This window comes from Babylonia areolata, chromosome 17 (assembly GCF_041734735.1).
Source record: "Babylonia areolata isolate BAREFJ2019XMU chromosome 17, ASM4173473v1, whole genome shotgun sequence".
Classification (NCBI taxonomy): Eukaryota; Metazoa; Mollusca; class Gastropoda; order Neogastropoda; family Buccinidae; genus Babylonia; species Babylonia areolata.
The window spans coordinates 556,884-583,135 of record NC_134892.1 but is presented as its reverse complement, the minus strand read 5'-3'; the positions used below and the strand labels follow the sequence as shown (position 1 = coordinate 583,135).

The window sequence follows — 26,252 nt, the reverse complement described above, 5'->3', positions numbered from 1 at the left end:
ATTCTCAGCATCTGAAAAAAAAATCCACAAATAATTCCAGCTGGCAGTTTATAGCTTGGTGCACGACTGCCAACAATCTCTCATGCACGTTCTGTTGGTTAGTTGGTTCCATAAAAGGGAAAAGGGTAAACATTTTATTTTTGTTTTGTTTTAAAAGCAGAACACACCACACATTATGAAATAAAGTTCGCACACACACACACACACACACATAAACACACTCACTCACTCACTCAGTCCTCTCAACCAGAGATTGGAACCCAAGTTCAACGTTTGAGGCTGAAAACAAGAGTGTTTGTGCTTGTGCTTGTGTGTGTGTGTGTGTATGTGTGTGTGTGTGTGGAGGGGGTGGGACCAAGTTGAGGGAGTGGAAGGTATCTACAGAAGGCACACAGTGGAGGATGGCTGTGGTGGCGGTGGCGGACGGAGAGGATGGAATAGAGGCTGGGGTGGAGGCAGTGGTGGTGGTGGTTGGAAAAGTGGGAGCAGGTTGGGAGGGGGGAGGAGGGTGGGGTGGGGGGGAGAGGGACAAGGAGACTGATCAGGATTGGGTGTGGGTGGGGGGTGAGGGTGATGTGGTGGTGGGTGGGTGGGTGAGTGGAGGACAGCGTTCATACAAAGTGTGGAAGGTGGGGGTGCCTACACCCCGAACACTACCCCCCCTCCCCCGGCCCCCCTAACCCCTCCCCCCAAAAAAGCCCACAACTGTGTGTCCTTTGGTGAAAAAAGGAGAGAGAGAGAGAGAGAGAGAGAGAGAGAGAGGGAGAGAGAGAGGGGAGAGAGAGAGAGAGAGAGAGAGGGGGGGGGTGGGGGGGGACACACACACACAAACGGCACACACTTATAGACACAGTTCATACAAGGAATGACTGGTGCAGTACAGAACTGATGAGTGAACGATTTTCTCTCTCTCTCTTTCCAGTTCTCTCCCAGAAAATGTCAGGGTATCATTATCAGTGGCAGGTATTTTGGGTCCGACCTTGTTCTCCGTGGTACCATAGAAAGGTCACACCGCTTCCACTATCCTCATCTATCTCCCCCTCACTGAATGTGATCTTCTCTTTCTATGTCTGTCTGTCTGTCGCTTACCATATATCTCTCCCTCTTTCTCATTCCTTGTCTCTGTAAATCTCTCTCCTCAACATTTATTTTATCCTCGTGTTTGAACTATATTTACGCATAAAGACGCAAGAGGCACACACACACACACACACACACACACACACACACACACACACAAGAGTGTCTGGAGAGGACACAGGAAAGGTAACATACCAACAGAAAGCGGTCAGTGCCCGACAATACACACTGACCAAATTGGGGGAAAAAAAAAACAACAACAAAAAACAAACCTGCTCCACGTAACTTTCTAACTGAAAAGGTAAAAGACAAAACACGCAATAAATCTTTAAAAAACAACAACAAAAAACAACAACAAAAAAAAACAACAAAAAAAAACAACAACGCACGTTCAAGAGAGCGTATACCACAACCCGCAATCAACACAAAACTGCAACGATGCAATCCATCATTGTTTATTACTTTTAAATGGAGCTGGTAAAAAAGATAATAATAATTATAAATACACACACACACACACACACACACACACACAAACACAGACTCCACTGTTTATTACTTTAAAATGGAGAAAAATAACCAGCAATTCATTGTTTATTTCTTTAAAACAGAGAAAAAATCCCACCTTCGATCCATTACTATAAAACAGATTAAAAAAAAATCCCTGCAATCCGTTGTGTATTACTTTAAAAGAGGGGGAAAGAAGGCAAATCAATCGTTTATTACTTTGAAGCAGAGAAAGTAGAAGTGCATTATATCGTTTACTAAGGAATAACAAATTTCCTTTCCGAGAATCAATAGTTTTTTTGTTTTGTTTTTTAATTGTTTTTTGTTGTTGTCTTTTGTTGTTTGTTTCTTTTTTTTAACTCATTTGTGTATTTCAGTCGGTCCACACCACCTTCTAACTGTTCAATATACGACATACCATATCTAAACAAAAAATGAAATATAAATAAATGAATAAATATATAAATTATAAATAAAGAAGCAGATGCCCGACCTGCTAAAAAAACAAGAAAACCGCACAGGACATAAAGGGCCCACTGCCACGTAATATTACAGCCAAAGGGCCGCTACCCCTCCCCACTCCCTACACAGAGGGCGCGCAACCCGCGGTCATCAAGACCTCCACCACCAATGGCCGAACAAGTGGCATAACTGGCCTGTTTGTTCCCCCGAAAACGGAATATGGCTGCCTACGTGGCGGTGATATCAAACAAAACAAAAACAAAAAAACAACAACCCAACCGATATTACAGGGAGTACGAGTGATCCGGTGTGGAAGTTACAGCCAACGAACACTGAAAGAAAGAGCGAAAGAAAGAGAGAAAAGGAAAAGGAAAGACAGACAGACAGAAAGAAAAATAGTTTGGGGGTGGAGTGGGGCGGGGGTGGTCGAATATGGTTGGGTCTGATCTTGGTGACAGACAGACAAAGAAATAAGCCAATAAACTGACAAAGACACTGGAGTGGAAAAAGAAAATCTCTCACAGCCTTCTTGACGAAGTGAGAAAAGGTTGCTAACAAGGAGAACAAAGTGGAGTGTGAGAGGAGGTGCGGGGGGGGGGGGGGGGGGGGGGGGAGGAAGAGGGGGCGGGATAGATGTGCTTGGGGGTGCGTCTGCCAGTCATTTCAACCTCAAAACAAGAGCACGCACAGACACACACACACACACACCCACACACACAGAGGACATTGCAAACGCCCAGGGCTTTTGTTTCATTAGACTGGGCGTATCAAATGTCATTATTATTATAATAGATACACACTTTAGGCAGTGTTATGTAAGGAATTCAAGAACCTTTAAACAAGAGCACACACACACACACATATCACACACACACACTGAAGGTGTTGGTAATGATCTGTCAGATGTGGTGTAGCGTATATGGATTTGTCCGAACGCAGTGACGCCTCCTTGAGCTACTGAAACTGAAACTGTTGTTCGTATCCTTTTTGTTGACTTCTCTTCTGCTTTTAACACAATACAACCTCATCTCCTTGCCCTCAAACTGCTAAGCATAGATGTTGATCCGAAGCTTACTCTTTGGATAGTAAGTTTTCTTCTCAATAGAACTCAGTCCGTCCGCTTTCATTCTGCCCACTCTTCTCTAAAATCTACTTCTACTGGTGCACCCCAAGGTACAGTGCTGTCCCCTGTTCTTTTTACACTGTACACAAATGACTGCAGAGGCACGGAGGAAACTCCTGTCATAAAATATTCTGATGATTCAGCAATTGAAGATCTGTCCAACTCTGATGCTATTTATTTCAGTGAAATTAAAAAGTTCTGTTCCTGGTGTGAGAAAAACTATCTGGATCTCAACGTATTGAAAACAAAAGAAATGTTAATTGATTTTCGGAAAGACCCCTTGCCTGTAGCTAACCTTGTTATTGATGGTCAAACAGTAGAGAGGGTCAATGAATATAGATATTTAGGGACCATCTTAGACAATAAGCTGACTTTTGACAGAAATGTTTATTCCATTCATACGAAATGTCAATCTAGAATTTTTTGTTTACAGAAGCTTAGAAATGTTGGTATAAATTCAAATATTCTTCAAAGTTATTATCGATGTTGTATCGAGTCCGTGCTCACAGTTTCATTTATGTACTGGTAAGGAAGTTTGGGAGTGAGGAGTAAGCGTGTTTTGAACGATGTCATGAGTGTATGCAGTAAAATTGTGGGAGTGAAACAAGCTAGTATGCAAGAGCTGTATGAAAGTCGAGTGGTTAAAAAAAACAGGCAGATAGCAACTGACGACACCCATATTTTAGCAAAGTATTATGAGCTATTGCCATCAGGACGACGCTACAGAACTTTTAAGCTGAAATCCAGAGCTCTGAAGACTTTTATTCCACCTTTTAAATTCTTGAGAACTGTGTGTGTGTGTGTGTATGTGTGTGTGTGTGTGTGTGTGTGTGTGTGCGCGCGCACTCTCATGCGAGACGTGTGAAAGTCCGTGCATGATAGGCTGTACCTTGTTCTAGTTGGTGTGTGTGTGTGTGTGTGTGTGTGTGTGTGTGTGTGTGTTTACTGAGCTTAAAACGTGACAATTGGTTATAATGAATGTGCAATATGTAGGAAGAATAATGTGCAATATGCAGGATGAATGTACAATGGAATATGTCTAATGCTAACGTCCACATTCTAAATATATTTCAGTTTAATAATTACGATGTAATAATTAATTGCAATGTTTTTAAAAGTGAATATGTGAAATGCTTTTATTTGAGAACATATGTTTATTACTTTTGTTTAATCAAGTTATCCGCGTGTGTAGGGGGGGGGGGGTGGGGGGTGGGGGGGGTGGGGGGGGGGGGGGATGTGTGCTGATTATCTGGTTGTGGTTTTCCGCAATTCATCTTTATTCTTATTTAATCTGTCTATTATAATCAATGTGCAGTATAGTAGGCTATCTTTATTCTTATTTAATCTGTCTATTATAATCAATGTGCAGTATAGTAGGCTATGTTTATAATTATATTCAAATATTGTTTCTTAATTCTTTCTGTTTTTACATTAAGAATACTAGTTATTACCTGCAGTGTGTGGATGTATGTATGAAACGATGTATGTGATATTTTTTACATTTGTATCTTCGTAATATTTGTAGGGGCTGTTGTTGGCTTTTACAGTTATGGTCCCCATGTTGTTTACTTGTCTATGTTGTGATAATGCACCTGACCAAATTTCTCCAGTTGGAGATAATAAAGTTATTCTTATCTTATCTTATCCAACAGTGTACCATTTCATCGCGCACAAGAATTCCAAATCCCGTTGCACAGCTGACTTTGACGACAGACCACTTCCTTTGACGCAGTCACATACAATACAGAGTCCACAACGAGACGACGAAACGCTCTGTGATTTCCGTTTTCTGTGTAGATGACGCAGTTTCCGTTTCCTGTCTTAATGACGTCGTTTCCGGTTATATATATATATATATATATAGATAGATAGATATAGATATCTCTATCAATATACTTTCTAGTTCGTTTTCTTATTTGGGGTCGCCACTGTTGTTCTTTATTTCTGATTTCCCTTTCTTTTTAATTATTATTATTATTTTTTCTCAATATATTTCTGTTCATCTGCAGAATCTAGCGACATACACAATATTTGTTTTGGCATTTCTGATTGACATATTCGTCAACATTGTTTACTCTTTTTCCTGGAAAGGATCGGTTTTCTGAAGGGTAAGGGAGCGAAGGGTCCTGGGTTGTCGATCGACACACATCCACCCGCTGGATCTTCGTCGGGGAGGGTTGGGGAGTGCGGGAAAGGAGTAAGGGAAAGGGTGGAGGGAAGGGGGAGGAGGGGCTGGTTCTTCTTGGCAAATCTTGCTTTAAAAAAAAATCAAGAAACAGATAAAAAGCTACAGGGTTAGAAGAAAATCACACACAAACACTCACACAGACACGCGCGTCCAGGAGAGGTGGGGGAGAGTTTGTGAGCAGGGGGGTGAGTCTTCGTTTGTGAGCAGGGGGGTGAGTCTTCGTTTGTGAGCAGGGGAGTGAGCAGGGGAGTGAGTCGTGGTTTGGAAGAGTGACTGTGGTGGCGGTTCAGTGAGGAAGAGGAAGAAGAGCAACAAGAACTGACGGAAGGCCACAGGAAGTTCACAATCGTGTACAAAGAAGTGAAGGCTCGTTGCAAGGAAGAAGTGCCTCCCTCTCTCTGTCTCTCAGTGCCTCTCTCTCTCTCTCTCTCTCTCTCTCTCTCTCACGCGAACATGCACAAAGAAGATGTGCATATGCTGCGCATGCACACACACACACACACACACACACCAACAGCCACATCCAGATCATATCAAAGCCTCAGCAGCCCCCAGGGCATCAGACGGGGCTGGAGGGGAAGCCCCGGAGACCCCCCCACCATCCTCATCCACCCCGACCTCCATCGGGATGCCCCCCTCTCCGTTGGCCATGGGGGCGGCGGCCGCAACAGGGGCTGGGGGAATGGAGGAGGGCGGGGACGGTGGTGGCGAGGGGAGGGGGTCCGTCACGTGCTCAGCAGCAGACTTAAAAGGGAGTCCGGATGGGGGAGGAGGGGAGGAAGGGGGGAGCTTGGAAGCAGAAGGAGGAGGAGGAGAAGAAGGCACGCTGACGTTGTTGTTGTCCCCACCGCCAGTGGCCACGGGGGAGGAGGCTGTGGGTGGCAGGCCGGTAACCTCGTCTTGGGCGCCATCGTCGTCGTTGTCGTTGTTACTGTGGATCAGGGCGTCCACGTCTTCTTCCTCCACCGAGGACGGCAGTCGTTCTTCACCGTCGACGCCGCTGGTGCTGCCGGTGCTGGCGTCGTTGTCGGGGAAGGAGGAGGAGAGGGGGGTAGGGGAGGCCAGGAGGTTGTCGGCGGGAGAAGAGAAGGTCACCCTCTTTTCCTCACTTCCCATCCCCACCACAGGCTGCTGCTGCTGCTGCTGCTCTTCGTCGTCGGCTTCGTGGTCGGCGGTGGGCGCGGCAGGGGCAGCGGGAGTGGAGGCCGGCTGAGTCTCTGGCGCCGGGGATGACAAGGGCGGCTTTTGCTGCTGCATCTTCTCCTCCGCTTCACAGGAGGGGGAGGAGGCGGAGGAGGAAGGAGGGGGACGAGGAGACGTCTGCAGGCCCCCGTCGCCGGCCGGTGTGGCAGTGTCCTTCAGCTGTGGCTGGTCCGCAGCAGGGGCCGAGGTTGGGGTGGTGGTGGTGGTGTCTGGGGGTGAGCAGAGGCTGCTTTCAGAGGGGGAGGAGGAGGAGGAGGAGGAAGGGGTGGAGGAGGAGCAGGAGGTGCCTAGCCCGTTCTTGTTGACGATGCAGATGGCTTCCTGCACAGCCTGCTGGGTCACCTGGCAGGCCACCTTCCTCAGCGTGTCCTCATCCAGACCAGGGGTAGGGGCCGGGGTCGGGGGTACGCCCACTTCATATGGGGAGGACGCCGTCTCCTGATCTGTGACCCCTGACTCTGTGCTGGGGGAGGAGGAGGAGGAGGACACCTCCACCTCCTCCTCCTCCTCACCCCTCCCCTCATAGGATGCCTCTGTGGCGCCACCCAGTGCGAGGTCTGCCGGGGCCTGGGCCTGGGTCGGGGAAGGAAGAACCATCTCGTCTTCGTCGAGGGGCGGGTAGCTGACCTCGTCCGAAGGAGTGATCTCGCCTTCCTGCAGCGAGCTCTGTCGGATTGTGATTTCCGGGATTTCCTGACAGAACGTCACACCACCCACCTTACGTGGTGGTGACCTCATTTCATCCTCAGAAACTCCCTCATCACCAGCCACGTCCACTTCGGTGGTGGCTTCCTCTGCCGGCTCCTGGTGCTCCCCGCCCCTGCTGCTCACGTCTTCCGCCTCCTGGGTGGGGACTTGGGCCGCCTCCTGGGCGCTGTCCATGTCAGCATCGCCGACGGCTTCTGACGCTTCCGCCTCAGCGGCCACAGTCTGTAACCCCGCCTGCAGAGCCTCCTGCACCAGAGCGTTGCCAGCGTCCCACAGCTTCTGGAAAAGGTCCGCCTCACTCTTCTGCCCCTCCTCTGGCGCTGCTGCGTCAGCCTCGTCTCCAAACCGGATTCTCTTTTTGGTGCTGGCCTTTTTCCCCTCAGCTGGGGTTTCCGTATCCACTGCCTCATCCCCAACCTCACTGCTGGCATCCTCTGTGGCCTGCTCAGCTACTGCCTGCACGCCAGGTGCTTGCTCTGTGACTGCTTCACTTGGGGACTCATCCAGTTGCGTAGCGGCCTCGCTGGACGCTAGCTCCACATGCTGGCCGAAGCGGACGGCCTTTTCTTCAGCAGCCTCTGCTCTGGTCTGTGTGGACTCTGTTTCCTCGCTGAAGGAGGCCTGGGTTTTGCCGGCTGCTTCGGAGATGATGTTCTCCATCAGTTCTTGAGCAGTGTCCACCACTTTTTCACTGCTGGCGGCTGCGGCGGCATCCAAGACAGCCTGTTGCACAGTGCCTTTCACACTGTCTGCCACATCTGTAGCTGAGTCCTCAACTGCATTTGCCACGTCTGTGGTTGAGTCCTCGGCTGATTCTGTCACATCAGTGGTTGATTCCTCGGCTGATTCTGCCACATCTGTGGCTGATTTAACTGCTTTTCCCTCGTCTGTGTTGGAGTCCCCGGGTGATTCTGACATGTCTATGGTCGAGTCCTCAACTGATTCCGCCACATCTGTGGCTGATTTAACTGCTTTTTCCTCGTCTGTGGCTGAGTCTTCAACTGATTCTGCCACGTCTGTGTTTGAGTCCTCGGCTGCTATTGCCATGTCTGTGGCTGTTTTCTCAACTGCTGTTGCCATGTCTGTGGCTGATTCCTCAACTGCTGTTGCCATGTTTGTGGCTGATTCCTCAACTGCTGTTGCCATGTCAGTGGCTGATTCCTCAACTGCTGTTGCTATGTCTGTGGCTGATTCCTCAACTGCTGTTGCCATGTCTGTGGCGGATTCCTCAGCTGCCTCTGCCTTCATGGCTGTGTCTAAATCTGCACTGACACTGGCTGTCCCCACTGCGTCCTCCGCTGTCTGCCTGACGGCTTCCTCACTGTGCAGCACCACCTGATTGGCTGCCGCCACACTGTCTCGTGCTGCCTGGCTGACAGTTAGCTCGGCTTCTTCCACTTCCCCTCCAACATCTTCCTTCACGTCTTCCACCTTCTGACTGACGGCCGCTGCAGCGTTCTCGGCAGACATGTCCACAGAGGTCACAGAGGTCATGTCAGTGGAGGCGGCCTCCTGGGTCTCCCCCATCTCCCTGTCCACCGTTTCCACGTCTTCAGCTTCCTGTTTCAGGCCTTCCTCCGTGTCTTCAGCTTCCTGTTTCACAGCTTCCACAGTGTCTTCAGCTTCCTGTTTCACAGCTGCCACCGTGTCTTTGGCTTCCTGTTTTACAGCTTCCACAGTGTCTTCGGCTTCCTGTTTTACAGCTTCCACAGCTTCCACTGTGTCTTCGGCTTCCTGTTTTACAGCTTCCACTGTGTCTTCGGCTTCCTGTTTCACAACTTCTGCCTTGTCTTCGGCTTCCTGTTTTACAGCTTCCACAGTGTCTTTGGCTTCCTGTTTCACAGCTTCAGCTTCCTGTTTCACAGCTTCCTGTGTGTGGCACACTTGCTGGTTTGCTGTCACCATGGTTTCCTCAGCTTTCTGTTTCAAGGCTTCTTTTGTGTGGCACACTTGCTGGTTTGCCACTTCTACAGCATCTCCGGCAGACTGCTGTGCCTGGTCTGTAGCCTGCACGGCCGAGGTCACAACTGCATCCTTGGCATCCATTGCGGACTGGAGTTGTTCCGATGCACAGGCTTCCATCTCCTTCACCTTGTCTTCGGCCTGATCCACCACATCTGATTCCGCCTCCTCTGCTGCAGCAGCTGCGCTATCCTTCAAGATCGCTGCTCCAGCAGACAGCTGTTCTTTGGACTCTTCCACAGCTGCAGAGGCCTCGTCCTGTGCGCCAGTCACTGTGTCAGCTGCTGCTTGCTTTTCACCCTCTGTGACGGCGGTTACGTGGCAGACTGTCATCTCGGCCTGGGCTTTTGCCAGCTGTGCAGTGTCTGCAGCCGCTTGTTTCCCTTCATCCACAGCTGACGTCACTTCATCGACTTTCGCTTCCACCTGGTCTTTGACGCTGCCCACAACGTGTGCGGCCTTCTCCTGTCCTCCTTCCACTGAGGCGTCAACCTGAGCGGCGGCTGCCTGTGCCTGGTCCGTGATCCTCTCCAGGCTGTCCACACCCTGGTGTCTGCCTTCCTCCACGGCTGCTTCTACCCTGCCTGCAGCATCTTCCACTTTACTTCCAGCTGCTTCCAGCGCCGCGTCCACCTGCTCCTGGCTGGCTCTGCTGGCTTCTTCTCGCACAGCGTTCGCTGCGTGTTCTGCGTCGTCCTTGGCTGCTTGGGCGTCCGACACGGCATGTGCTTGTGTCGCTTCAGCTTGCTGCGTGAGGGAGTGTGCGGTGCCCAGGACGCTGCTGCTATTCAGGCCGGTCACGGCTTCGTTGACGGACGCCGCAGCAGAGTCGGCCGTAACCCGAGCAGACTGTTCCGCCGCCCTCCTGCCCTGCTCCGCCCTGTCCTCAGCATACTGCCTGGCTCCTGCCGCTGCCTCTCTCACTGCCGCCCCGCCGGCTGCCAGCGCTTCCCTCATCTTGGCTCCCGCTTCCTCCGAGACCATCTCCACCGCGCCCTTATCCTCTGCCACTGCCAGCAGGGCCTGTGTGTTCAACTGGGCGGCGTCACCCTCAGCCTTCTTGGCGGCGTCCTCCGCGACCTGTTGTTGGGCCTGGGCTTTGGCCTCCACTTCCCTGGCCAGGTCCTCGGCACGGTTCACCACCACCAACTCCTCCTCCTTCAGCCCTTTCGACACTGTGGCATCCCCAGTCACCACCTCACCTTCCTTCAGGTCCACGTGGATGCTGTCCAGCCCCACAGTACCCCCCACCCCCGGGGGGTTGCAATCATCCAGGCGTTCCATGGGCCGCTCGCTCTCCTCCAGCCTGGCCTCTTTCTTGGCCTGCTTGCCCGAGCAGTAGTTACCCATGGTGATGAGGATGAATCACAATGTGGGCTGCTGCTGCTGCTTTAGCTTAGCTGCTGCTGCGGAGTGCTGTGGGTGTGTGTGGCAGAGCAGGCAGTGCTGTCCACAGCAGTCTCCTTTCAGTCTGACTCTTCACCACCAACGTCCCGTGTCCCCCTGCAAACACCAACAAAGTAAAGAAATCAATTCAATATAAAAGGGAACGGATGAGACTTTGGTAAGCAGCCTGGGTTCCTGCTGCTGCAACTGCTTTTCTTTCACGCGCGCGCGCACACACACACACACACACACACAGAGTGATACACACATGAAAGGTACGTTCCAACATCTTTTGATTTACACTTCTCTCTCTCCCTCTTCACTCCCACCCCCCCTCTCTCTCTGTGCCTGTCTCTGTCTCGCTGTCCTGGTGTCTCCCCTGTCTCTGTCAGTCTCTCCGTCTCTGCCTCTACCTCTCTCTAACGCCAGACAGACGCTCCCAGCTGAAACCCAAGATGACATTTTGTTGTTTGAAACAAGTGGTGGAAGGGAGAGCAGCAGGAGGAGGAGAGAAGGGGGGAGGAGGAGGAGGAGAAGAGGGGGGAGTAGCAGGAGGGGGGAGTAGCAGGAGGGGGGAGTAGCAGCAGGAGGGGGAGTAGCAGGAGGCGGGGGAGTAGCAGCAGGAGGGGGAGTAGCAGCAGGAGGAGGGAGTAGCAGGAGGTGGAGTAGCAGCAGGAGGGGGAGTAGCAGGAGGAGGGGGAGTAGCAGGAGGAGGGAGTAGCAGCAGGAGGGGGGAGTAGCAGGAGGAGGGGGAGTAGCAGCAGCAGGAGGAGGAGAGGAGGGTAGAGTCGCAGTAGCAGGAGGAGGAAGAGGAGGAGAGGAGGGGGGAGCAGCAGGAGGAGGAGGAAGAGGAGGAGAGGAGGGGGAATAGCAGCAGGAGGAAGAGGAGGAGAGGAGGGGGAATAGCAGCAGGAGGAGGAGAAGCAGGAGGAGGAGGAGAGGAGGGGGAGTAGCAGCAGGAGGAGAAGCAGGAGGAGAAGGAGAAGCAGGAGGAGAAGGAGAAGCAGGAGGAGGAGGAGAGGAGGGGGAGTAGCAGCAGCAGAATGAGGAGAAGAGGAGGAGGGGAAGAAGTATTGAGGGAAGAGTAGGTAGGTGTGTGTGTGTGTGTGTGTGTGTGTGTGCGTGTGTGTGTGTGTGTGTGTGTGTTGGGGGTGTGATGGAGGGAGGGTGGTGGCTTAGAGGCTCGAACTCCATGTCTTATGCGAAGGAAAACTGTCAAAGCCATTATCTGGAGCAGTTTTGAGATCAGGAAGAGGAGAGAGAGAGGGAGAACGGGAAAAGAGAGAGGGGGTGGGGAGATTTGAGATAATGTTTTGGGAAATTCTTTAGACTTCTGAACAAAGAGAGGGGGGGGGGGGTAAAGAGACAGACAAACAGATTGAAGACAGGGAGAGACTGAGACAGGAAGAGACAGAGACTGCCACAGACACAGAGAATGAAAGATAAGCAGGCAGACATACAAAAACAGAGACAGAGACGCAGAAAGAGAGCAAGCCTGCATGTAAACTCTCTCTCTCTCTCTGGGCTATACTCTTCCCTGCACTCCCCTCCCTCCCTTTCCAGCAACTCTCTTCCTCCATGCGTCTCTCTCTTCCTTCCCCCTCTCTCCCCCTCCATCCCCTTCCCTCCCTCTCTCTTCACCTCTCTCTCCCTCACCCCCTTCCCTCCCCCTCTCTTCACCTCTCTCTCCCTCCATCCCTCACCCCCGTTCCCTCCCCCGACGTGCTCTCGGAATTTCACACAGAGGAATCTGTTGTGACAAAAAAGAAAAAAATACAAAACAATAATTTCTTTTTCCCTCCCTCCCTCCACCACTCACCCCCCTCCCCTCTCTCCACCTCTATCAGTCCATCCCCTGCCATCCGTTTCCACACGGCCCCGGTGCCCGCCCCACTCTCTCTCCCCCTCCGCACCCCGTCTCTCTGCCTCCCCTCTCTCTCTCTTAACTCTGTGGGCTGGAGCCGACGTGGAGACGTGAATATCCCATACAAGGGCCCCTCAAGACTACACACACACACACACACACACACACACACACACACAGGCTCCCTCACATCCCAGATGGAGGGGATTGTGGTGAGGTGAGGGGAGGGATGGGTTGTGAATAGTCATAAGGGTCCTCCACACAGGGCCGGGCCAGGCAGGGAGACAGCCAGCCAGTCTTTGGGACAGCACGCTGCTGATCGAATGGCCTGAGGATGACCCCATTTGACGACACGGCAGGGTGTCTGTCTGCATTTCTCGGGCCTGGCCGACGCCAGGGGACGCTGCGTCATGTGTTGTCAATGGAAATATCTGTCCACTGACGCAACATCTAGACATGTTTCTCTTATTCTCTCTCGCCTTGACTACTGTAACTCTCTATTGTCTGGTTTGCCTGCTTCATCCATTCAGTCCCTTCAGCGCATACAAAACTCTGCTGCCAGACTCGTCTTCAGAAAGAAAAGATCTGAGCACATCACTCCTTTTTTGCAACATCTCCACTGGCTCCCTGTCTCACACAGAATAAAGTACAAGATCAGCACTCTTTGTTATAACTGTATTCACAAATCAGCCCCTTCCTATCTCTGTGGCTGCCTTCACCGCTACACTCCATCTCGCTCTCTACGATCAGCTTCGGATCCACTCTGTTTACGCATACCCAGATTCAAACTCTCGACTGTTGGCCGCCGTTCTTTCTCTGTCTCTGGACCTTGCAATTGGAATGAACTTCCTCTTTCGCTTAGTCAAGTCTCCACACTCAGCTCTTTCAAGTCTGGCCTTAAAACCCACCTCTTCCCCAAATAGCCTCCCTTCCCTGCCTCTTCCTTGTCTTCAGTTTCTCCAGTTTTAGAGTTATGCATGCGTGTGAATGACTGGTGCTAAAGCGCTTTGATTTGTCTCTGCACAAGATTCAGCGCTATATAAGTACCATTATTATTATTATTATCGTTATAAAACTCTGGAAAGGGTATGGCGATCTTTCTACTGGCCTGGCATATGTGTGGACATCAAAAGATTTTGTTCTTCCTGTGGCCAGTGCCAAAGAACAACTCGAGGCATCATAGAGAAAGCCCCTCAGGAAAAGGCGCCTTTACTGGATGAACCATTTCAGAAACGTGGCCGAGGGTTTGACAGATCTCATCACACCAGCTTCAGAAAGAGGCCATATGTAATATATTGGTTTCGGTACACGATGTGGTGAAATACCAAGAAGTGGTGCTGAGTGTTTCCCGTTTCTGGTGAAAAAGGATCTCTTTGCTGTTATAACAAAACGGGTAGTTTTGCCTTGGTGGAGGGATGTGTAACGAGATGAAAGATTACATTTTTTACCTTTTGTTCTTTTTCCTGTTCCGTGTGCCCGTATGTGGATATTTTTCTATTAACGCCTGTTGTTCTTATATGCATTCACACGTTTCAAAAGTTCATTTCCATAGAACCATTTTTCGTTCGCACCAAGGTAGCCACCATTTCTAAACACCACCTCATTAGATTTTTCTAAAGTGACAATCAAATCAAGTTGCTTTACTGTGTCACACAATATATTCAGCTGAGTTTGAAGACCGACTGGGCTATCAGATAGCAGAGCTACATCATCAGCAAAAACAAAGATCAAGCTATCAGATAGTAGAACTACATCATCAGCAAAAAGTAAGATCAAGAGCTGGACAAAATCAGGAGAAAGCTGTATGCCATGCATGCCACCCGCAAGCACATCTGAGGTCAATTCCTTAATAAATAAAGAAAAAAGTAATGGAGAACATACTTCACCTTGTTTGAGGCCATGAGGACACATAAAACTGTCTGTGATGTCACCACCAACTCGTACTTTTGCTTTAAGTATTTCGTACATACTTTTCAGAGCCTGCAGTATTTTACCATTTAAAACATTCTTTGTTTTAAATTACTACCAATAATTTACTCGTGGAAACACTATCAAAAGCTTTTTTTTTAATCAATAAACGCGACATATAGTTTTCTGTGTCTAAGTAACTGCTTTTGTACCATGGCATACAATGTGAACACGTGGTCAGTTGTACTGTGTTCTGCTCTAAACCCTGCCTGCTCTTCCCCATTCAGACCATGCACATCAATCCAATTACTGATACGCTTGTTCAGAACAAAACTGTATATCTTGCTACATATATTCAAAAGTGAAATGCCTCGAAAATTATCTGGATTATTTCCGTCGCCCTTTTTGTGTAGGGGCTGCATGACTGCAAGAGACCATTCTTCGGGAAACAAACCATTGTCAAATATGTGACTGAAGTATTTAACAAGAAAAGGCATGATGCAGACCACACTATTTTTGTAAAATTTGCCATCAGGACCTGCCGCTTTATGACTTTTCAAAACTCTGATCGCAATCCGTATTTCAGACTCGGAGATACTACAGTTCAGTAAATTATCAGATGGTGCGTTAACATACATCACAGCAGGTTCAGCAATGGATTCATTCACATCAGTGGAGTCAGAACTAAACACAGCTTTAAAATGGTTTATATTCTAACCACTGCTCTTTTGAATTACTGGTCTGACAAGACGAGCCCAGTCTGACTGAACGAATGGTGTTCCAAGTTTTCTTTGAGATATTTAAATTATTTTGTAAATCATGAATAAAATTGACTTTGTAATTCCGTTTCTTTCGTCTTAGTAACTCCCTATGTTCACGTCTTTTTTGTATGTAATTCAGTCTGTCTTCTCTGTTTGATATGGTAACCTTTCTCAAATGCTGTCTTAATACCGTTCTACTTTGCCTGCATTCCATGTCAAACCAAACTCGTCTCTTCTCAGCGCCGATAAAAACAGAGAGAGAGAGAGAGACAAGACAAGGCAAGACAAAATCTTTATTATCGAGGGTAATAGATAAGCAAGTAACATGCTTTTTTTCATCCAGCAAATCCAGCTCTCGCTCGAAAGAGGGAATAAAGCTAAAGAAGCGAAAATGAGCACACAAAAAAAAAAGAAAAGAAAAAAAGTCCACCATTCACAGCCATTCCACAAAAGAAATAAAATAAAATAGAATTATGAAACACACACACACACACACACACACACACACACACACACACACACACACACACACACACACATGCACTCACTCAAGAGAGAGTGAGAGGGAACCCACAAATTGTCGAAAGCAATGTTGGATTTCAGTTGAGGTCAATTTTTGTGAATAGGGTACATTTTTAGATTTTGCTTAAGGTTGTTGTGGTTGGTTATATTTTAAAAATGTGATGGTAAATTATTCCAATACGTTCACCCACTGTATGTCTTATGTTATTTACTGGGAAGTTATTTATAACTGAAGGAGGTGCGTAGCCACTTACTACTTTGTACCTAAGGTAAATTATTCCAATACGTTCACCCGCTGTATGTCTTATGTTATTTACTGGGAAGTTATTTATAACCGAAGGAGGTGCGTAGCCGCTTACTACTTTGTGCCTAAAAACACCCTTATTAGAGAAAGAAAGACAGAGAGACAGAGACAGAGAGGGAGAGAGGGAGAGAGAAACAGAGAAACCCCGCCGTGTCAACAAAAGCCAGGTCGAACACACACACACACACACACACACACACCTCAGACGTTCGGACCAAGAAGCACACACACACACACACACACACACACACACACACACACCTCAGACGTTCGGACCAAGAAGGTCAACTGTCAGTCCATGAATAATGGGGTACATGACAAGTGGACCATCTGATACTGCTTCAATGAGAGAGGGGGGAGGGAGGGGTGGGGAGAGAGAGAGAGAGAGGCACACAGAGAGAGGAGAGAGAGAGGGGGGTCAGATAGGCAGACACAAAGAGAGAAAAAAAGAGAAAGAGAGTAAACAAGAATGTTCTTCTTGGAGAAGCATTCGTCCTTATACAATTCAACCTGTACATAACACACACACACACACACACGTGCGCGCATGTATGTGTGCACACTGAGGGGATGAGAGAGTGAGTGAGTGAGTGTGTGTGTGTGTGTGTGTGTGTGTGTGTGTGTGTGTGCAATCAACCTACTACACCTATACGAGTACAGACCAACTCTGGCCTTTGCTGTCCTGGGTGGAGAGGAGCAGCTGTGGAGAGGGTGAAGGGGTGGATGTAGGTGGGCAGGTTAGGACGTCAGCAGGGTAAGGGGTGCCTGGGTGGAGAGGAGCAGCTGTGGAGAGGGTGAAGGGGTGGATGTAGGTGGGCAGGTTAGGACGTCAGCAGGGTAAGGGGTGCCTGGGTGGAGAGGAGCAGCTGTGGAGAGGGTGAAGGGGTGGATGTAGGTGGGCAGGTTAGGACGTCAGCAGGGTAAGGGGTGCCTGGGTGGAGAGGAGCAGCTGTGGAGAGGGTGAAGGGGTGGATGTAGGTGGGCAGGTTAGGACGTCAGCAGGGTAAGGGGTGCCTGGGTGGAGAGGAGCAGCTGTGGAGAGGGTGAAGGGGTGGATGTAGGTGGGCAGGTTAGGACGTCAGCAGGGTAAGGGGTGCCTGGGTGGAGAGGAGGAGCTGTGGAGAGGGTGAAGGGGTGGATGTAGGTGGGCAGGTTAGGACGTCAGCAGGGTAAGGGGTGCCTGGGTGGAGAGGAGCAGCTGTGGAGAGGGTGAAGGGGTGGATGTAGGTGGGCAGGTTAGGACGTCAGCAGGGTAAGGGGTGCCTGGGTGGAGAGGAGGAGCTGTGGAGAGGGTGAAGGGGTGGATGTAGGTGGGCAGGTTAGGACGTCAGCAGGGTAAGGGGTGCCTGGGTGGAGAGGAGGAGCTGTGGAGAGGGTGAAGGGGTGGATGTAGGTGGGCAGGTTAGGACGTCAGCAGGGTAAGGGGTGCCTGGGTGGAGAGGAGGAGCTGTGGAGAGGGTGAAGGGGTGGATGTAGGTGGGCAGGTTAGGACGTCAGCAGGGTAAGGGGTGCCTGGGTGGAGAGGAGCAGCTGTGGAGAGGGTGAAGGGGTGGATGTAGGTGGGCAGGTTAGGACGTCAGCAGGGTAAGGGGTGCCTGGGTGGTTAGGGGTAGGGGCCGGTGGGTAGGGGTGTTCCTTTGCAGGTGCTACTTTGTTGAGTCACGACAGACTCATTGGACTTTTAGCCGCAGTGACTCACATGGTTAACGCATTGCAGGTTCCTCTTCTAATGTAATGGATGGTCTGTGTGTGTGTGTGTGTGTGTGTGTGTGTGTGTGTGAGAGAGAGAGAGAGAGAGTCCGTGTGTGTGTGTATTTATCTCTGTGTGTGTGAATGTGTGTTACTGCAAACACAAACCGTCAGCTCTGTGACTGCAACTACTACTGTTGCTACTTCTATTGCTACTACCACTACTACTGCTACTACTACCACCACCACACACATACACCGACACCTGTCCCTTACAGCCACCCCTGCCCCACCTTACCCCCCCCACACACACCTCCCTATACAGCTCCCTCTCTCCCTCCCCTTTCGTGTCTCCAGCCACCCCTTCCCCACCTTACCCCCCCCACACCTCCCTATACAGCCCCCCTCCCCTCCCCTTTCATGTCCTCAGCCACCCCTGCCCCACCTTACCCCCCCCCCCCCCCCACACACACACACCTCCCTATACAGCCCCCCTCCCCTCCCCTTTCATGTCCTCAGCCACCCCTGCCCCACCTTACCCCCCCCCCCCCACACACACACCTCCCTATACAGCCCCCCTCCCCTCCCCTTTCATGTCTCCAGCCACCCCTGCCCCACCCTTACCCCCCCACACACACACCTCCCTATACAGCCCCCTCCCTCCCCTTTCGTGTCTCCAGCCACCCCTGCCCCCCCCCCTTACCCCCCCCCCACACCTCCCTATACAGCCCCCCCCTCCCCTTTCGTGTCTCTAGCCACCCCTGCCCCACCCTTAACCCCCCCCCCCCCCCCACACACACACACCTCCCTATACAGCCCCCCCCCCCTCCCCTTTCGTGTCTCTAGCCACCCCTGCCCCACCCTTAACCCCCCCCCCCCCCCACACACACACACCTCCCTATACAGCCCCCCCCCCTCCCCTTTCGTGTCTCTAGCCACCCCTGCCCTACCCTTACCCCCCCACACCTCCCTATACAGCCCCCCCCCTCCCCTTTCGTGTCTCCAGCCACCCCTGCCCCACCCTTACCCCCCCCCCCCCCCCCCCCACACCTCCCTATACAGCCCCCCCCCCCTCCCCTTTCGTGTCTCTAGCCACCCCTGCCCTACCCTTACCCCCCCCCCCCACACCTCCCTATACAGCCCCCCCCCCTCCCCTTTCGTGTCTCTAGCAACCCCTGCCCCACCCTTACCCCCCCCCCCCCCCCCCACACCTCCCTATACAGCCCCCCCCCTCCCCTTTCGTGTCTCCAGCCACCCCTGCCCCACCCTTACCCCCCCCCCCCCCCACACACCTCCCCATACAGTACCCCCCCCCCCCCCTTCCCCTTTCGTGTCTCCAGCCACCCCTGCCCCACCCTTACCCCCCCACACCTCCCTATACAGCCCCCCTCCCCTCCCCGTTCGTGTCTCCAGCCACCCCTGCCCCACCCTCACCCCCCCACACCTCCCTATACAGCCCCCCTCCCCTCCCCGTTCGTGTCTCCAGCCACCCCTGCCCCACCCTTACCCCCCACCTCACGTCCCTACATCAAGTCGTCACCAGTGTCTGCACTGCATGGGCTTCACTTAACGTTCCCCACTATAGGGACAAAGACAGTGTGTGTGCTATCATACCACACACACACACACACACACACACACACACACACAGAAGCGCGTTGGCATAGCAAGTGACGCTTGGCGTTTCAGACGTACACGTGTCTCAAGTGGTGCCATACCTTTCTGGGACTTGGCAAGGCTTTAACTTTTTTTTTATAGTCAAAGCAAGACATAATAAAACAAACAAACAAAACCCCACCGGGAGCAGACAGGGTGTTTATTGTAGGTATTTCTGTTCTATTTGTGAGTGTATGGGAACAGACATGTTCTATTTGTGAGTGTGTTTTGAATGGGAACAGACAGGGTATTTATTGTAGGTATTTCTGTTCTATTTCTGAGTGTGTATTTTGAATGGGAACAGACATGTTCTATTTCTGAGTGTGTGTTTTGAATGGGAACAGACAGGGTGTTTATTGTAGGTATTTCTGTTCTATTTGTGAGTGTGTATTTTGAATGGGAACAGACATGTTCTATTTCTGAGTGTGTGTTTTGAATGGGAACAGACAGGGTATTTATTGTAGGTAATTCTGTTCTATTTCTGAGTGTGTGTTTTGAATGGGCGCTTGCCACGCCCAAGTATTCTCTTCTTTCCTTTTTTTTTTTTTTTTTTTTTTTAATTGGCTGGCGGGGAGGGGTGGGGGAGGGGAGAAGGAGGGTATTGCGGGGGAATGGGGTGCAGGGGGAGAAAGGCGCATTGGTGTGACAGTGTGTGTGTCTCTCTCTGTCTCTCACTGTCTTTCTCTATACCCTTTCCTGTCTCTCTTTTTTGTGGATGTGTGTGTCCCCCCTTCCAGTTTCACACACACACACACACACACACACACACACACACACACACGCACACACACACACACACACACGCACACACATACACACAAATAAAAATTTGCATGGGAACCCCCATCCCCTACCGCCCCCCTCCTATCAGTTCAAAAATGCCTCCAATTCAGCTGACCTGTCGCCCCAAACGACAGTACATGGCCATCACACAAGGGGCAATGGAGCAGGGCGTTCTTCTGGCCCACACAAAGGAACACTTTTCTCCCCCCCCCACCCCCTCCCCCACGACTGATAAACCAGAAAGAGAGAGAGAGGGGGGGGGGGGGGGGTTGAGGGAAGGAGGTAGTGAAGGAGGGGGGCACAGAGAGGGAGAAAGAGAGATAGAGAGAGAGGGGGGAGGGGTAGAGTGAGGGAAGGAGGTAGGGAAGGAGGGGGCAGAGAGAGAGAGAGGTAGAGTGAGGGAAGGAGGTAGGGAAGGAGGGGGCAGAGAGAGAGAGAGAGGTAGAGTGAGGGAAGGAGGTAGGGAAGGAGGGGGCAGAGAGAGAGAGAGAGGTAGAGTGAGGGACGGAGGTAGGGAAGGAGGGGGCAGAGAGAGAGAGAGGTAGAGTGAGGGAAGGAGGTAGGGAAGGAGGGGGCAGAGAGAGAGAGGTAGAGTGAGGGAAGGAGGTAGGGAAGGAGGGGGCAGAGAGAGAGAGAGGGGTAGAGTGAGGGAAGGAGGTAGGGAAGGAGGGGGCAGAGAGAGAGAGAGGCAGAGTGAGGGAAGGAGGTAGGGAAGGAGGGGGCAGAGAGAGAGAGAGGCAGAGTGAGGGAAGGAGGTAGGGAAGGAGGGGGCAGAGAGAGAGGGGTAGAGTGAGGGAAGGAGGTAGGGAAGGAGGGGGCAGAGAGAGAGAGGTAGAGTGAGGGAAGGAGGTAGGGAAGGAGGGGGCAGAGAGAGAGAGAGGTAGAGTGAGGGAAGGGGGTAGGGAAGGAGGGGGCAGAGAGAGAGAGAGGTAGAGTGAGGGAAGGAGGTAGGGAAGGAGGGGGCAGAGAGAGAGAGAGGTAGAGTGAGGGAAGGAGGTAGGGAAGGAGGGGGTCAGAGAGAGGGAGAGAGAGAGATAGAGAAAGAGGGGGGAGGGGTAGAGTGAGGGAAGGAGGTAGGGAAGGAGGGGGGCACAGAGAGGGAGAGAGATAGAGAGAGAGGGGGGAGGGGTAGAGTGAGGGAAGGAGGTAGGGAAGGAGGGGGCAGAGAGAGAGAGAGGTAGAGGGAAGGAGGTAGGGAAGGAGGGGGCAGAGAGAGAGAGAGGTAGAGTGAGGGAAGGAGGTAGGGAAGGAGGGGGCAGAGAGAGAGAGAGGTAGAGTGAGGGACGGAGGTAGGGAAGGAGGGGGCAGAGAGAGAGAGAGGTAGAGTGAGGGAAGGAGGTAGGGAAGGAGGGGGCAGAGAGAGAGAGAGGTAGAGTGAGGGAAGGAGGTAGGGAAGGAGGGGGCAGAGAGAGAGAGAGGTAGAGTGAGGGAAGGAGGTAGGGAAGGAGGGGGCAGAGAGAGAGAGGTAGAGTGAGGGAAGGAGGTAGGGAAGGAGGGGGCAGAGAGAGAGAGGTAGAGTGAGGGAAGGAGGTAGGGAAGGAGGGGGCAGAGAGAGAGAGAGGTAGAGTGAGGGAAGGAGGTAGGGAAGGAGGGGGTCAGAGAGAGGGAGAGAGAGATAAAGTGAGGGAAGGGGGTAGGGAAGGAGGGGGCAGAGAGAGAGAGAGGTAGAGTGAGGGAAGGGGGCAGGGAAGGAGGGGGCAGAGAGAGAGAGGTAGAGTGAGGGAAGGAGGTAGGGAAGGAGGGGGCAGAGAGAGAGAGAGAGAGAGAGAGAGAGAGAAAGAGAGAGAGAGAGTGAGAGAGAGAGAGAGAGAGAAAGAGTGGGTGGGGGGGGGGGTGGCAACAAGTGTCCAAGTGTCAACAAGAAGGTTCTAATTTGAGATAGAGACACAGACACAGAGACAGAGGCAGACAGATGGACGGACGGACAAAAAGACATACAGACTGAGACACAGAGGAAGAAAAAGACGACGAAAAAGAAACATCATCAACAAGCAGAAAGTTATAAAGGAAGAACTGGCAGACATGACCGCGAAAAAGGAAGAACTAACAGACATGACCGGGAAAAAGGTAGAACTGGCAGACATGACCGCGAAAAAGGTAGAACTGGCAGACATGACAGGGAAAAAGGTAGAACTGACAGACATGACAGGGAAAAAGGAAGAACTAACAGACATGACCGCGAAAAAGGTAGAACTGACAGACATGACCGCGAAAAAGGTAGAACTGACAGACATGACCGCGAAAAAGGAAGAACTAACAGACATGACCGCGAAAAAGGTAGAACTGGCAGACATGACAGGGAAAAAGGAAGAACTGACAGACATGACAGGGAAAAAGGAAGAACTGACAGACATGACAGGGAAAAAGGAAGAACTGACAGACATGACAGGGAAAAAGGTAGAACTGACAGACATGACAGGGAAAAAGGTAGAACTGACAGACATGACAGGGAAAAAGGAAGAACTGACAGACATGACCGGGAAAAAGGAAGAACTGGCAGACATGACAGGGAAAAAGGTAGAACTGACAGACATGACCGGGAAAAAGGAAGAACTGACAGACATGACCGGGAAAAAGGAAGAACTGACAGACATGACAGGGAAAAAGGTAGAACTGGCAGACATGACAGGGAAAAAGGTAGAACTGGCAGACATGACCGGGAAAAAGGAAGAACTGGCAGACATGACAGGGAAAAAGGAAGAACTGGCAGACATGACAGGGAAAAAAAGACGACGATAATGATGACAGAGATAAAGATAACAAGGCTGAAAGTAAGAACGATGAATGAGAGACCATCTTTTGAAAACATACGGTTTTTTATGACAAAGAAACCTCTTCAGTATCTCTGTTCTCACAATCAGACAACGATACCCTGTTTTTCTCTTCCAACAATGGTTCCACACTTTCTCTCTGGCACGCTGCCAATAAATCCCAGAAAACTTCCCTATCGCATCCTGGAAGTGATTTTTTTTTTTTTGGGGGGGGGGGTAACAAAGGAGTCCTCTGTGTTTAAACCCATGGCTGACATCTCTTCTCGAAGACAGTGCATCGCCTCAGTACAGCGCCACCCACTTGTGTGTGTGTGTGTGTGTGTGTGTGTGTGTGTGTGTGTGTGTGTGTGTGTGATCTTTCCCTCCTGCTTGTGTATGTGTTTGGCTATTTCATCAATGGTTTCTTTCTTTAGAGAGAACTTACCCCCCACCCGAGTCCTCTCCCTTTACCCCTCTCCTCCTTAGCCTCCCCCTCCACCCCCCATTTATAACTGTTTATTTTGCTTTCTTAACACACGAGTACACCAAATGCACGAAACGCGTTTTCCCATGAATGTGTGTACAGCAAAAGTGTTGGGGGTGGGGAGGTGTTCATATGTATGTATGTATGTATGTATGTATGTATGTATCTATCTATCTATCTCTAGGTCAGGTCAGGGGCATAGCCCTTGCTACTGGTACCATGTAACCCAGTACTACCTGCCGCATACTTCATGAAGTCTCCCAACGACGGACCAGGCGGAGGAGGAAACCTTTCCCAATGACTGTGAAGGTGGAAGAGGATGATCAAAGGGCATGGGGGGCTCTTATTCTTGGCTGGACGTCCTCCCAGGAGACGGAACTCCGAAGAAAAAACCTGCACCTGCCGAGGCCGTTCTACACGTGGCAGTATCTGCATCTGTGGGACTCTGAGCGTCGGTAGGCGAGAGAGTGGGGAAGGGACTGCACAACTCCCCTTCACTAAAAAAAAAAAGTCACCTGTGCTGGTCAGGCAACCAGGCTAATGTCGGAACAACAAGCTAGCCCTTCAACACCCAGCTTTCCCAAGCCCTGCGGTGATGGAGAAGTGGTAACGGGGACAGGCAGAGGATGCTGCTGGCAGTTCCTGGTCACGACTCTGCACGCAGGTGGCTGTGGGTTGATGGTCGTCCGCCGTATACTGGGGCAGATGCGATGCCCGTATCCTCCCACAGTGTCAGAGCAGCCCTTTTTAGGGACAGCACTGCTCTCCCCACACGGGGAAGGGGAGATAAAAGGATCCCTAAACAAAGCCTGCCTCACCTAGTACCTAGTAGGAAACTGCACCTACTTGGATATCCAACACTAGCGGTCGAAAACAACAGAAGAAAAGAACCAGGAGTCATGCCCTTACTCTGGGTGCCTGGAATGCTCGCACCCTTTTGGACAGAGACGACAGACCAGAAAGGTGCACAGCGCTCATTGCTGGAATGCTTGATCGCTACCAGGTGGACATAGCAGCCCTGAGCGAAACCAGGTTTGCCGGTGAAACCCAGCTGGAGGAAGTTGGAGGGGGCTACACCTTCTACTGCACTGGGAAGCCAGATGGCACCCCATGAACTTCAGGCGTGGGCTTTGCCATACAAACCAAACTTGCACGACAGCTTGACAGCCCTCCACGTTGGATAAACGATAGGCTGATGACCCTGCGTCTGAAGCTGTCCAAGGATCGATTCTCCACAGTCATCAGCTGTTCTACGAGGAGCTCAGCCACACCATTTCAGCAGTAGACAGAAAAAACAGGCTGATCATCCATCACCCTTGGGGATTTCAATGCCCGCGTCAGCGTGGACTTCTCCTCGTGGCCAAAAGTCCTAGGACAGCACGGCACTGGCAAGTGCAACTCCAACGGACTGCTTTTGCTCTCGCTCTGCGTGCAGCACGGACTGACCATCACCAACACCCTCTTCCAACAAGCGGACAAGTACAAGAACACAGGGATGCACTCCCGCTCCAAGCAATGACACATGCTGGACTATGTGATTGTCCGGCTAAGGGACAGAGGTGATGTTTCCATTACACGCTGCATGAGAGGAGCAGTCTGTTGGTCGGACCATCGCCTGGTACGCAGCAAGATGAACATCAGACTTGCAGGCAAGCTCCAACCAGCCAGGCAGAAATCCCCTAGGAAGCTGAACATCCACCGCCTCCCTATCACCAAGGACGTGCTGCAGCAGCAAATCCAAGCAGCTTTCCAAGAAATTCCTGCATCAACTGATGTAGAAGAGGTATGGAGCAGCTTTAGAGAAGCTGTGTACACAGCAGCAGCTGACACACTGGGCTTTGTACAGAGGAGCCACAAAGACTGGTTTGACGAGAACGACTCTGGAATCTCCAAGCTCCTGAACACACTGCATATACGGCATCAGGATCACATTTCCGATAAAGACCGCCAGAGGAAGAAGAACCAGTTCTTGCAAACCAAGCGACTCGTACAGAAGAGGCTGCGTGAGATGAAGAACACCTGGTGGAAGAGAAAGTCCAAAGACCTTCAGTCCGCTGCTGATGCTCACGACATGAAGACCTTCCATGATGGTCTCAGAGCTGTGTTTAGGCCGAGAGTCACAGGATCAATCCCTGTCCGAGCCTTGGACCAGACCACCCTCCTGACAGACAAGAAAGACATCCTTGCCTGCAGAGCACTTCAACACCCTCCTGAACAAGGATTCGTCCATATCTGACGAGGTAATTGCAGCCCTCCCACAGCTACCAGTGAATGACTCACTAGCTGCCTCTCCCACCAAGGCCGAGACCCGGAAGGGCCTGAAGCTGACAACGTCAGGAAAAGCACCAGGAGCGGATGGAATCCAGGCTGACATCTACAAGTATGGAGGCGAGGTGCTGGCAGACAAGCTGACCGCCCTGTTCCAGTCTATCTGGGAGAAGAGAGGAGGTTCCCCCAGGATTTCAAGGATGCTTCAATTGTCCACATTTACAAACGGAAGGGAGACAAAACATCCTGCGATAACCACCGTGGAATCTCTCTCCTCTGCATTGCCGGCAAGATCTTCGCCCGCATCATACTGAACACACTGGTTGACCATGTCTCCAACACAGTCATCCCTGAAGCACAGTGCGGCTTCCGCCCAGGCAGGGGAACATGTGACATGGTGATTGCTTTACGCCAGATGCAAGAGAAGTGCCGTGAGCAGAACAAGGAGCTCCACATCATGGTCTTTGTAGACCTGACTAAGGCCTTTGACACGGTGAACCACCGTGGTCTATGGAAGATCCTCTTAAATTTCAGCTGCCCAGAGAGTCTAATCCAGCTGATTGCGTCATTCCACGATGGCATGCAGGCGAGGGTACAGGAAAATACTGGCATGTCGGATCCGTTCCCTGTGGTAAATGGAGTGA

General features: G+C 51.3%; 2 protein-coding genes across 2 annotated transcripts in view; both read right to left on the bottom strand.

Moving 5' to 3' along the window:
- Positions 1-26,252, bottom strand: part of LOC143291370 (uncharacterized) — a 222,137-nt gene that overhangs the window by 118,283 nt on the left and 77,602 nt on the right. The window lies entirely within an intron of this gene.
- LOC143291562 (uncharacterized) overlaps positions 4,403-26,252 on the bottom strand; it is an 82,803-nt gene continuing 60,953 nt past the window's right edge. The window contains exon 2 of the mRNA XM_076601475.1: positions 4,403-10,736. Coding sequence (XP_076457590.1) covers positions 5,889-10,583 — 4,695 coding nt within the window. The 5' untranslated portion in view covers positions 10,584-10,736 and the 3' untranslated portion in view covers positions 4,403-5,888. The remainder of the gene's footprint in view (positions 10,737-26,252) is intronic.